The sequence below is a fragment of the Clinocottus analis genome, unplaced genomic scaffold, assembly GCF_023055335.1.
Source record: "Clinocottus analis isolate CAN_PGR_092001 unplaced genomic scaffold, fCliAna1.0.p SCAF_29, whole genome shotgun sequence".
NCBI classification, from domain to species: Eukaryota; Metazoa; Chordata; class Actinopteri; order Perciformes; family Cottidae; genus Clinocottus; species Clinocottus analis.
The window spans coordinates 1599990-1612453 of record NW_027176031.1 but is presented as its reverse complement, the minus strand read 5'-3'; the positions used below and the strand labels follow the sequence as shown (position 1 = coordinate 1612453).

The 12464-nt window shown below is 44.4% G+C and overlaps 1 protein-coding gene across 1 annotated transcript; it reads left to right on the top strand.

Annotated features, from left to right (window-relative positions):
• Positions 1-584: 584 nt before the first annotated feature.
• On the top strand, positions 585-12086 carry slc5a9 (solute carrier family 5 member 9). The gene is made up of 14 exons (XM_068593220.1): positions 585-621; positions 3247-3371; positions 4699-4770; positions 6013-6117; positions 6960-7124; positions 7374-7479; positions 7731-7811; positions 8124-8329; positions 8567-8702; positions 9011-9118; positions 9667-9817; positions 10829-10997; positions 11178-11393; positions 11772-12086. The coding sequence occupies exons 1-14, from the start codon at positions 600-602 to the stop codon at positions 12084-12086; spliced, it is 1977 nt and encodes a 658-aa protein (XP_068449321.1). The 5' UTR covers positions 585-599.
• Positions 12087-12464: the final 378 nt, after the last annotated feature.

Sequence of the window (12464 nt, the reverse complement as noted above, 5' to 3'; positions counted from 1 at the left end):
AAATTGAGGTGATGATAATGATTGATGAGTTATTGTTCCTGGATTCTTTTTCATAATTAGGTTAAAAAAAAAGTAGCCTCATAGTTGAATAAAAGTATTTCTTCTCCAGCATTCTGTAACGTTACATTCAGAGTATTGATCTGATATGCTTCTCCCTCACAGATACCATTCACTGCAAGTCTAGCAGTGTTAGTCAAATACATCACCATCCGACACACACACACACACACACACACACACACACACACACACACACACACACACACACACACACATATAATAAGCATGTTTAGTTTACTGATACTCTCTCTGGTCAAATCTAAATGTTGGTAAATTGGGTCATAAAGGAGCATAAAGGGCTGACTCTTACTCCAATATGTATGTCAGGGTTTGCCAATTATAGCTAACCAGAGACACTTCCCTGTCTCCATAACAGACTGATTAATAATTAAGCTCCAGGATGACTGCACTGATTCTAAAGCCTCTGTCAGGTTAACCAGCAGGATCGACTATCTCGGTTACAGAGTCAGAGGAACTCAAACAGGACGATCGCTGGAGGACTGAGCGTCTTTAACACTATCTGGAGGATCAGAATCAACATGTCTGCCAGTCTCACCACAGGTCTGACCTTCTTTACTCACATTCATGCTCTCAGCCTCCGTAAACAACACAACAGCAAGCTTCAGTTTGATGGCAGGTCCTGAGCAAACCTTACAGACAGCTCTGCAGAACCTGTGTCACAGACACAGACTGTACATGAGACAGATGTGTGTTAAAACAGCTGATTCAATAACTCTTGACAGGAATAAACATTGCAGTCTGTCTGAGCTTTTCAACACCTGCATAATCATTTCACCTTCAGCCTGGGCGAAACCAATCTTCAGCTATCTGGGGTATAATAAGGAAGAAGGTAAGGTCATGTCAGTTCTCTTCAGCCACAAAAACTGATTGTGATCTGTGATCTCTGTGTGGAGCTGCAACTGGAATAGCCCTCTCCACACACTCTCAGCAGGCCACATCGACCAGAACCATTTGGTTGAAATTTTATTTTCTGTTTACTGTTAAGGGCCGCGTTTCCCAAATTCGATCGTTCTTAAGGACTTAATAAGGCTGGAAAGAAGGTTCGGCTAAGAAGGAGCGCTAAGATACGAGTGTTTCCCAGATGCGTTCTTAACTGCCTTCTTAAGATCTCGCCAAAGAAGCTTCCTAAGACGCAGTAGGAGCTGTCCACCGCCGTGTTGCTGCAACTAAATCAATCGATGCCAGGCAAATCGATCACCCACCACTTTATCAGCTCATAAATCACACACAACACGCCGTGGTCCTCACACAGTCTCTCTTTGGCGTAGGTTTTGAACATGCCTCCATAACATTCCTGTTTTCCAGTACCTGAAGTCCTCACTCCGCCCTCCTGTGTTTGCTAACAACATATTTGACCTATAAGGAATTTGTTACTCAGTTCTGCAGGTTACAGTGCAACAGGAATTCTCCATTCTGAGCGACAGTCATCCTCCAGAAACCCCAGGCATGTAAAGTCTCCCCACTTCTGCAGAAGTTCAAATGCAAATAGAATCCCCCTTCTGTCCTGATAAGAACAGGAGGAAGTTGCCCAGACCACAGGTGGTCTAGCCATTCCCTTTGTTCCTTAAACCAAATGCCCTCCTGTAGACACTAAACCCCCATCTGTGTGTAAATGACCTCTTCACTTCCCAGACTGACCAATCAGAATCAGAAACGTTTTATTGCCACGTAAGTTATTAGAAATGAGGAATTTGTCCTGGCGGAAGGTGCATCATAAAACACAACAACAACAACGGCAGCAACAACAAGAAACATTTAACTGTACAAGTGAAAGTCTAAAATTTGGATAAAAAACAAGTAAGTAAATAAGTAAGATGCAGTACATGTGCAGGGCTCTCAAGTGTCACGCATTGAGCGTGACTGTCACGCATTTCGGTCTTAAATCACGCCCTCCCGCCACACATCGTATTTCTCACGCTGGAAAAAAACTCCAGGCTATTTAATGTGCCGCAGCGCACAGACATGACCTGGTCGTTGGCTACCCTCACCACGGAGGAATCAATTCTACAAAACCCAACAACAGCCATGGAGAACGTGGAGGATGATCCCAAATCATACAAATCAAAGTCGAAGATCCTATTACGCTTCCATGATTAGGGATAGAGAAATGCAATTCATCTAGAATTTTGTGTACTTTCGGACAGTTTCTTTTGCATTTCATCAGAGCTCTGACTTGTGATACGAGTCATAGTTGAATGGTTTAAAAAGATTGAATCTCCATCTCCAATATCCCATAACTAGTTCACTGATGACCTCCTCCCTGCTACTACTAGATCTGCTGTTTCAGCAGTACAGACTCTACCGGCCCTGAGCTGAAGGTTTGACTCAGGCTGCACAAAATACTCACAGATTCCACGTCACAGTCATTAATCCATTTTTCATTTGAATTTCTTCCATTTTGTAAGTGTATTACTGATCAATCATGCAATCCAACACACTGTAATTAGTGTTAAGAGTTATTTGGTTGGTATAAGTTGTGCAACGCTGCGGCGTGTGTTGGTCAGCTGATCACGGTTGATACTGCTGGGTGACTGACTCGGTGACTCAAAAACCCTTTACTGAGTGACCGTAGAAACCTGAGTCAGTAAAAAAAGTCAAAACTCATTGACACCTGTTTACTGGGAATTCAACCCCAATGCTGTTCCAGCTGACATTCCTTCTTTCTCCAACTCAGTGGTTCTCAAACTTTTTCTGTCTCGCCCCACTTTGGAGGAAGAAAAATGTTCGGGCCCCAACAACATTGCAACAAAATGGTCCAACTTTTTGAGACTCCTTCATCCGTGCTTTTTTAATTTAAATTTAAATCCTTTCAAGTAAACCAGATTGCTCAATCTGACAAAAAACAATAACATGTGCAATCACTTTATAAAAACAATGCAAATAACCCTAGTGCTTCATAGCAGCACAAAGCTCTTTAATTACTAAAGTTGGGTAAAATGCAGAAAATTAATCCCCTTACTGTGGGATTAATAAAGAATTCTTAAAAAAATAAATATATATATATAAAGAATCTGTATCTTCCCCTGCACCCCACCTGTAATACCTCACGCTCCACGAGAGGGTCACGCCCCACAGTGTGAGAACCACAGCCTTGTTTGCTTTACAGTTACTTGTACTTGGTATTGTACTTATATCTCAGCGGTGTGCTTTGATGTGTGTGTGCAGCTGCAGGCAGCGGCTCCTCAGACTTCACGACTGCAGTCCCTCCCAGCACCGGTGTCAGTGTGGATGCTGCTGACATTGCTGTGGTGGTCGTCTACTTCATCCTTGTCATGGTGGTTGGAATCTGGGTAAGACCTGGAAGTGGCTCAACTCATGGAACACTTGCACCTACACTATCATGAATTTTGTTCATGATAGTGTGCACTTAAAAGTGCAAAAAAAAATTCTGATCATGAATATATCATCAAAAAATATATATATATATATATATATATATATATATATATATATATATATATATATATATATATATATATATATATATACATAGTAGAGATCCAACAGTGTGTGATGTAATCAGAGCTTCTCCTTGTTTACATTGCTGGTCCGCTGGCGAGTGCACGCTAGTGCATGTGTGCCGCAATGGCTAGCTACAGATTGCCACTCTGCACTGCAGTGACAGCTGACAACGTCGTCCCAACCAATGGCGTCACTCTGTAAGCACTGTTTGCACATGTTTGCACTGTTAGCCCCATTAGCATTGTTAGCTCAGTCATTTTGAGCAGCTCAGGCAACCAGATTATATGCAAAGTCAATGCACAGAGACCATGGGTTGCAAAAAGGTGTTTTTTTCCCCGCCAGGCGGCGTGAATGACGTGGTTGAGGCAAAGCAAATAGCGCATTGGACGCGGGGGAAACAGAGTGTTTGAGGCGGCGCGAATTCACGTAAGTTGAAATTTCCCAACTGGCAAAAAAAATCGCATGCCGCTGAGTTGCATCAGCCAATCAGTGTTGAGAAGCTCCGCCCGTCATCACCACCGTCCCGCCATTGCCGAATCAAACTGCTGCTGGTCCGCCTGAAGTAGCGGCCGTCATTCAGATTCTATTGTGGGTGGGACTACGGACAATATTATGAACCCAGACGATTTTGGTGGCTTATCTCCATAGCTTATCGTGCAAAGAGCTATCATTTAAGATATCGCCCATGGAATAAATAACCCTCTATGTCTGCATTATCAGCGTCATCGCAATCAGCGTTATTTCAGGCAGACCGGCAGCAGTTTGATTCAGCAACGTCAGGACTGCGGTGATGACGGGCGGAGCTTCTCAACGCTGATTGGCTGACGCAACTCAGCGTAATGCAATTTTTTTTGCCAGGGTTGGGAAATTTCAGCGCTCTGTTTGCCCTGTGTCAAATGCATCATTAGCGCCGCTTGGTGGAAAAAATGTCTTTTTGACAGTGCTTCAAGTCCTTTTCCAGATAGCACGTTTCTGTATATTCTGTTTCTAGACATGGGTGTTGGATATTTCCTTCATAACCCTGGCTTCTTGGAATGTGATTGTTCTTTAATGAGTCAGTATGTGTTTTCTCCATTATTTTGAGTACAGCAATTCTGGGAACACATCGAGCTCATTGGTTGTAAATGTGTGATATTACCTCTTCCTCCTCTACAGTCATCAGTGCGAGCCAACCGCAGCACTGTGAGAGGCTACTTCCTGGCTGGCCGTTCAATGACCTGGTGGCCTGTGAGTAGCAGAATTCTGACTGATTTTATGTATTTTTATGTTTATATTATTGTGAATACAGATATTTCAAAGTCTCGCAGCCTCTTTGACTGCTTGGAAAAATTCGGTCCCTTTGACAAATGAAGTTGATAACCTCATCTTCAGCGTGTTCAGGAGTCGTGTTCAGTCTCAGCAGCATGTACTAAGAGTTGGTGAATAATAATATCCAGTCCGGCCTGTATGTCTGACCACTAGTGGGCCCAGGAGTCTCAGTCGTTGATGTAATACTGTCCACAGTGTTGAGAGAAAAGGACGATCCAAAGGAGAACGTCTGTGTTCAGGAGCAGGCAGGGTTCCTTAGATGCAGACAGGGTTCCTTAGATGCAGACAGGGTTCTATAGATGCAGACAGGGTTCCTTAGACGCAGACAGGGTTCTATAGATGCAGACAGGGTTCCTTAGATGCAGACAGGGTTCTATAGATGCAGACAGGGTTCCTTAGACGCAGACAGGGTTCCATAGACGCCGACAGGGTTCTATAGATGCAGACAGGGTTCCTTAGATGCAGACAGGGTTCTATAGATGCAGACAGGGTTCTATAGACGCAGACAGGGTTCTATAGATGCAGACAGGGTTCCATAGATGCTCGTTAGATTGAACCCTGGTTCTAAGAGATGAGGCGTGGCAGCCTTAATAAGATCCTGGTCCTTTTACCTTACATATTGTTCTGGGTATAAAGCGCAGTAACGTTCTAAACAATGACACCATAATACAAAGGCTGTAATCTAAAGTTCTGTATGAACTCCACTTCCTGTATAACAACCATGGATCGTGGCTGTTTGGAGCTGGTCCTGCCCACTGCCACGGATCCTTCTGCTGACATGGATTGTGGTTACTTGGATCATGGTCCATGCCTACTACTCATTATATAAATCATTTCTGTCATATTCATGTAATGTGCTGTAACCATGTTATGTTATTTCATTCTGGTCTCATGACATCTATTGCTTATGTCCATCCGGGTAGAGGGATCTTCCTCTGTTGCTCTCTTGAAGGGTTCTTCACTTTTTTCCCTGTTAAAGGGGTTTTACTATCTTCATTTGGGGAGTTTTTCCTGATCCGATGTGAGGTTCTGGGACAGGATGTTATGTGTACAAATTGTAAAGCCCTCCGAGGCAAATCTTGTATTTGTGATTTTGGGCTATACAAAATAAACTGAATTGAATTGAACAGATAAAAGCTTTTGTTGTGAATGTGTTTCCAGATTGGAGCCTCTCTGATGTCCAGTAATGTTGGCAGCGGCTTGTTCATTGGTCTTGCAGGAACGGGAGCAGCAGGAGGAATTGCTGTTGGGGGTTTTGAATGGAACGTAAGGAACATTGTTTATGAAAAATAGGGCGATCACTCGTCTACCTCTTCTTTTTCTTCATCTACTACCATATGGTTCATACTGTAAACACAATATACATAGTCAATATGTAGTGGATGCAGCTTTGACAGCAGTTGCAGCTTTCAGTCTGTGTGAATAGTTCTCTACTAGCTGTACATGCGGCTCTATAGATTTGACAGAAATGGTTGTTTTGGAACCCTTCCAAAACAACACTGGCTTTGGCTGTATTCTTGGGCTCAACCTCCAACCTCTACGATGATGTGCAGAGTTTGTTTCTCATCAGGACCTTCTGTCAGAAGGGCTCACTGGGGCATCTGCAGGTAACACTTTACAAGACAGCTTTGTAAAGTGTTACTCTTCTCATATGTCGGTTTTTTAATGCCTCGACATTCCGTAGAGTTCGTGGGAACACAGGCAAGAATTTCTTCCGATTTGGCAAAACGGACTGAAGGATGAACGGATTATAATTTGGTGGTCAAAGGTCAAGGATAATGTGACCTCATGAAACATGTTAACGACAATTGCTGAAGATTCAAATGCTGGTAGTGAAAATGTCACACAAATATCTAATACGATAAGACGATGAAATGTTGACTTGTTGGACCGATGTGATGTAAACTGCAACACGAGCTTGAGGCAGCACTTCTCCTTTTTAATAGTGCTGCATGGACTTGTGTGTATCTTTGCCACTCTCCTGTACAGATGTGACTGGTGAGGCCAACAGCTGTCTTTCAAACTTCAGAGTGGTCACACGTCTCTTGGTGACTTCTAGGCAATTTTTTTACCAACAACTGTGTGTGTGTGTCTGTGTGTTCCTGCAGGCAGCCTGGGTCCTGGTGGCTCTGGGCTGGATCTTTATCCCTGTCTACATCTCTGCTGGGGTGGTGACCATGCCTGAGTACCTGGCCAAGCGCTTTGGAGGCCAGAGGATACGCATGTACATGTCTGTCCTGTCACTCATCCTCTACATCTTCACCAAAATATCAGTGAGAGACACACACACACGTATACACACACACGCATCGCACACACACCCCAAACAGCATCAGCGATAAACAAGCGACTGTCAGTTATAAATATTTGTTGGTTGAAGTGAAAGTTTTTTTCCTCTGTGATCTGTGCAGTCAAAGACACAGTAGAAAAATGAGTGTGTGTGTGTGTGTGTGTGTGTGTGTGTTTGTGTGTGTGTGTGCGTGGTGTGCGCGTGCGTGCGTGCATGCGTGTGTGTTACCCAGACAGATATATTTTCGGGGGCCATGTTTATCCAGGTGTCGTTGGGCTGGGATCTCTATCTGTCCACAGGCGTCCTACTGCTGGTCACTGCTGCTTACACTGTGGCAGGTAAACACACACGCACACTTACTCGCACACACTTTGCCCTCTTATACATTATTGTGAACTAAATTAATTAGTGAGTCGGCTTGGCAAGTCTTGTTAAGCTTGAATCAGGAGCAAATGTACTTTTCTTGTTGTCTTTATAGCCACTTATTGTGTGTGTGTGTGTGTGTGTGTGTGTGTGTGTGTGTGTGTGTGTGTGTGTGTGTGTGTGTGTGTGTGTGTGTGTGCGTGCGTGTGTATGTCTGTGTGTGTAGGTGGTTTGGCAGCAGTGATCTACACTGATGCTTTCCAGACTGTGATCATGGTTGGTGGAGCCTTTGCTCTCATGTTCATAGGTAAGGTACACACGCGCACACACGCACACACACACACATACACACACACATACACACACACACACACACACACACACACACACACACACACACACACACACACACACACACACACACAGATATAAGTATACGGTGAATAGAGGCTGGAGACAGAAGTCTACTCAAACAATGCTGAAGCATTATGTTCCTTCCAGTTGTCTCTTCCTGTGCAGGTGTAACATCCACATTCATCCTGGGAAGTGTTTCAGGAGCAAACTCATGACTATATTAATCACTTCTAACGTGAAGTGTGTGTGTTTGTACATTTCCCAGCGTTCTCCAAAGTGGGCTGGTATGAGGGCCTTGTGGGCAGTTACATGTTGGCGGTTCCCTCGGTGACCGTCGCCAACACCACCTGCCACCTCCCTCGCAGTGATGCCTTCCGCCTGTTCAGGGACCCCGTGTCCGGGGACCTGCCCTGGCCTGGTCTGGTGTTCGGGCTCACCATACTGGCAACATGGGTCTGGTGCACGGATCAGGTGACTTTACCTGCACTAACATAGCATCAGTTGTCATTTAAATGTGTGTGCACAACTTGTTTCCTATCAGTATAAAGCTGTACATTGGGTTTAAGACTCTATACCCTGCTGATCATTAGATAAAATACAAGTTTAACAGGGTTAAAAGAGAGGTGGTCTAAGGGTATGGGGGTTAGGTATTGAGTCAACCAGGGTCCTCTCGCGTAGAGGAAGACAAATGTGTGTTTGTGTGTGCAGGTCATAGTCCAGAGGTCTCTGTCAGCCAAGTCTTTGTCTCATGCCAAAGGCGGCAGTGTGTTGGGAGGCTATCTCAAACTGCTGCCCATGTTCTTCATTGTCATGCCAGGCATGATCAGCCGGTCCCTGTTTCCAGGTCAGTCTGTGTCTGTAGGACTGTCAAGTCAAACACTTCTGTTTGTTTAAGCACATGCTTCATTTAGATTAGGTCATTAGTGCCTTAAGAGTTGTTCTGTTTGAGATTGCAAAATCTACATTACTACAACATGTTTTAAGTAAAGTACATGTGCAATGAAAACATGCAAACATAGCTGGTATGATCTTTTAATAAATGATGAGGCAAACCAAAAGGTGGAGAGCTGTGTTGTGAAACTTTAAGAATCTGGAACAATAAGTGTAACTAACTCTCTCTCTCTTTCTCTCTCTCTCTCTCTGTGTGTGTAGATGAGGTTGGTTGTGTGGATCCAGCAGTGTGTCAGAGTGTGTGTGGAGCTTCAGTTGGCTGCTCCAACATTGCCTACCCTAAACTAGTGGTGGAGCTAATGCCTGTGGGTGAGTCACACACACATACACACACACACACACACACACACACACACACACACACACACACACACACACACACACACACACACACACACACACACACACACAGAGAGAGCTTGGCTTATGTGCTTGTGGAGAACCTCCCTCTCTCCATGTTTATGCACCTCGTACCTTTATAGCCATAGGTCATGTGACATCATGGGAAGACATCATTTTATTTTATCATCTGTGTGTTTAGCTTAGCTTATGGCATTGGGATGCTGCTAGTATGACAAAAAAAATTCTCCTTGGAGATTAATAAAGTACTTTTCATTTCATTTTCCTTCACTTTTCATTTCATTTCATCATGCACAGTCTTGGACACTTGGAATAACAAGTCTCCAGTGAGTAATTTTGAGGGTCAATTTATTACAGTAAAAACAATAATGACAACAATAACTGTGAGGGTGCGACACACACATTTCTGATGGAAGTCCTGAAACGTGATAATGGTTCAGCGGCTGCTGATAGCTCACCATGACGGGTCCACCTGGCTGATCCTTCTCTCCGTTCAGGTCTGCGTGGTCTGATGCTAGCAGTGATGCTAGCTGCTCTGATGTCATCTCTGACCTCCATCTTTAACAGCAGCTCCACTCTGTTCACACTGGACCTCTACCACAGAGCCCGGCCCAGGGCCTCCGAGAGGGAGCTCATGATAGTTGGAAGGTAGGTCTGCAAAGACCAACTGCTTGTAAAACATGCCCCTTGATGCAAAACTGGGATTGGAATATGTCATTCAGACGGACTTGATTTCAAACTGAGTAGAAAACCAATGCAAGAGAACCCTCTTTGTCTCTGTGCTCTCCGGTTGCAAACCCCAGCGTTCCCAATCTGAAGCAAATGCTGGTGCTACTTTGTTCTCATTCACAGAAAGGGTCTGGAACCGAGCCTCGGTTCAAAGCTAACACCAAATATTAAGAACCAGTAAAAAAAAAAACGGTGGTTGTGCTTATAGGTTCCTAAACAACACAATGTCCAGCTCAGGGATACCTTTTGGTTTAGTTTCGGCCGTTTTTTTTCTGCTTTCCTTTACCGTCTATAAACCTGTTAATGGAGTCTAAGCCACCATGGCTGGGTGTTCTGTGTTCTGCCCTAGTGGGGACTCGAAGAATGTGTATATACATTTGATATATACACAGTGTCACTTTGTACATTTCTATCAATTAAAAATATGAAAAGGTTTCAGGTCCACCTTTAAAAATCTTTTTTTTTCTTCTCATGTACTAAACCATATATTTCCCTTCTATATTACTTATGGTGTTCAATACATTTGAATACAGCAGTTTTGGGCTTTTCTTCCATAAAACAAGCTAAGCTTTTTATATATCAGTCGTTCAGTCTGCCCCCCTCTCGGGAGGGATTGGTTTTGAAGTGGTTTTAATATATATATGTTGTCTCAATTTTAAAAAAAAATATCTATTTACACGTTATTATCGGTGTTCATTTTATTTGTTGGACAAGAGAGGAAGATGTTTTCAGTTCCTCTGTCTGTTAGGTCTATGTCGAGAAATTGACAATAAAGCTGACTTTTTGACTATGTGATGCTATCTGTAGTGGTGTGGCGCAGGTGGTGTTTCAGCCTCCGCCTTCCGTGTGTCTGTACGAGACTGGCAGTCTCCCAGTGCCAGGACTTGACCTCACTTAACGCTGACATCATACTGTTTTGTGTATTTCCAGGGTGTTCATCCTGGTCTTGGTGTGTGTTAGTCTGTTGTGGATTCCGGTCATCCAAACAGCCAACAGTGGACGTCTGTTTGATTACATCCAGTCAGTGACAAGCTTTCTAGCTCCGCCCATCACCGCTGTATTCATAATGGCTGTCTTCTGGCCACGTGCCAATGAGCAGGTAGGTCTTACACACACACACACACACACACACACACACACACACACACACACACACACACACACACACACACACACACTTACTGGAGTGAAAAGGGCCTTAAAATGTTGAATCTTTTGATTCTGTCTTATAGTGGTGCTTACTGTCAATTGTTGTATTTTTGAAATGTGTGTTTCTCAGGGTGCATTCTGGGGTCTGATGACTGGACTGGTGGTGGGACTGATCCGCATGGTCCTGGAGTTCTCCTATGAACCCCCCTCCTGCGGTCAGCCTGATGGCCGGCCTGCCGTCCTGGCTGATGTCCACTACCTGTACTTTGCTCTCATCCTATTGGCTCTGACCGGCCTCATCATTGCTGCAGTCAGCTTGGCCACCGCCCCAATACCTAAAGAACATGTAAGGACCAGTCTTACATTGATGGACAGCAGTATTCAGCCTCCTCAGAGCGGCCTGTCTGCTGCTCCTAAAGATCAGATGGAGTATTGAACGTCACCGTTGTATTACACGATAAGCACAACATTCACATTGGACGATTCAAAACCAACGCCCAGCTGTAGCACAGACACAATAAGGACAACAGGAAGTCTGTTACGAGGCTTGTTAAAGCGCTGCAAAAGCAGACGTACAGTGGCCCTGAGAGCTCAAATCAAGAAAACCTTTTCACCAATTTGAAATTTGCAGTATTGCCACCTTTTTTTGGTTGAATTATAGTTCCAGGTCTTTTAATCAGACTACCACATGCATGCCTGAGCTCACTTTCCTCTTCCTGTGCAGCTGTACAGGCTGACCTGGTGGTCCAGACACAGCCGGGAGCCTCGGATTGACCTCACGGGTCCCCCGATGACCTCTGACCCCCCAGTGAGCTCTGACCCCAGCCCGGACGCTGAGCGCCCGCCCCAGTCCTGCTGGCTGAGAGGAGCCCTGAGGCTCTGCGGTCTGGCCGGTCCAGGCTCGGTCCCGGTTTCTCCAGCGGGTGAAGACTGCGAGCTGGACTCCCTGCAGGAGGAGCCGCTCTGGAGGAGAATGTGCGATGTGAATGCCCTGCTGCTGCTGGCTGTTAACGTGTTTCTCTGGGGATATTTTGCCTAATAACTTTATCGTTATTGGTGAGGTTACATTGATGGACCGCTCAGCTGCTGTGTGATGCTGATCTGTCTTATGACAACAGACCGCTAATCAGGAAACACACATTTAACCTTGTCAAGGTCTATAATTGACTCACAAGGTCACTTTTGAACACTGACAGACAGCTGGAAGAACATGAGTGACATTTGTCCAGAGACCACTCCCACAGCTGTTTTATTTTAAAGGGAAAATATTGGTTGTTTTAGGAATTTAAAAAAAAAAAATCTGAATTTTTTTTATTTTTTCTTCTCCAAATGTGAGCCCTCGCCTGACTTTTTTCTGTACTAAATCCTCTCTAAACTTGTTCTGCTTCACTTTATCAAAGTAAAACAATGCAACAAT

Coding starts and splice junctions, on each gene's coding strand:
- slc5a9 (XM_068593220.1), top strand. CDS start 600: ATGTCTGCCAGTCTCACCACAG. Junction 6,118..6,959: donor TTGGGGGTTTTGAATGGAAC/GTAAGGAACATT, acceptor GTGTTCCTGCAG/GCAGCCTGGGTCCTGGTGGC. Junction 8,703..9,010: donor CAGCCGGTCCCTGTTTCCAG/GTCAGTCTGTGT, acceptor CTGTGTGTGTAG/ATGAGGTTGGTTGTGTGGAT.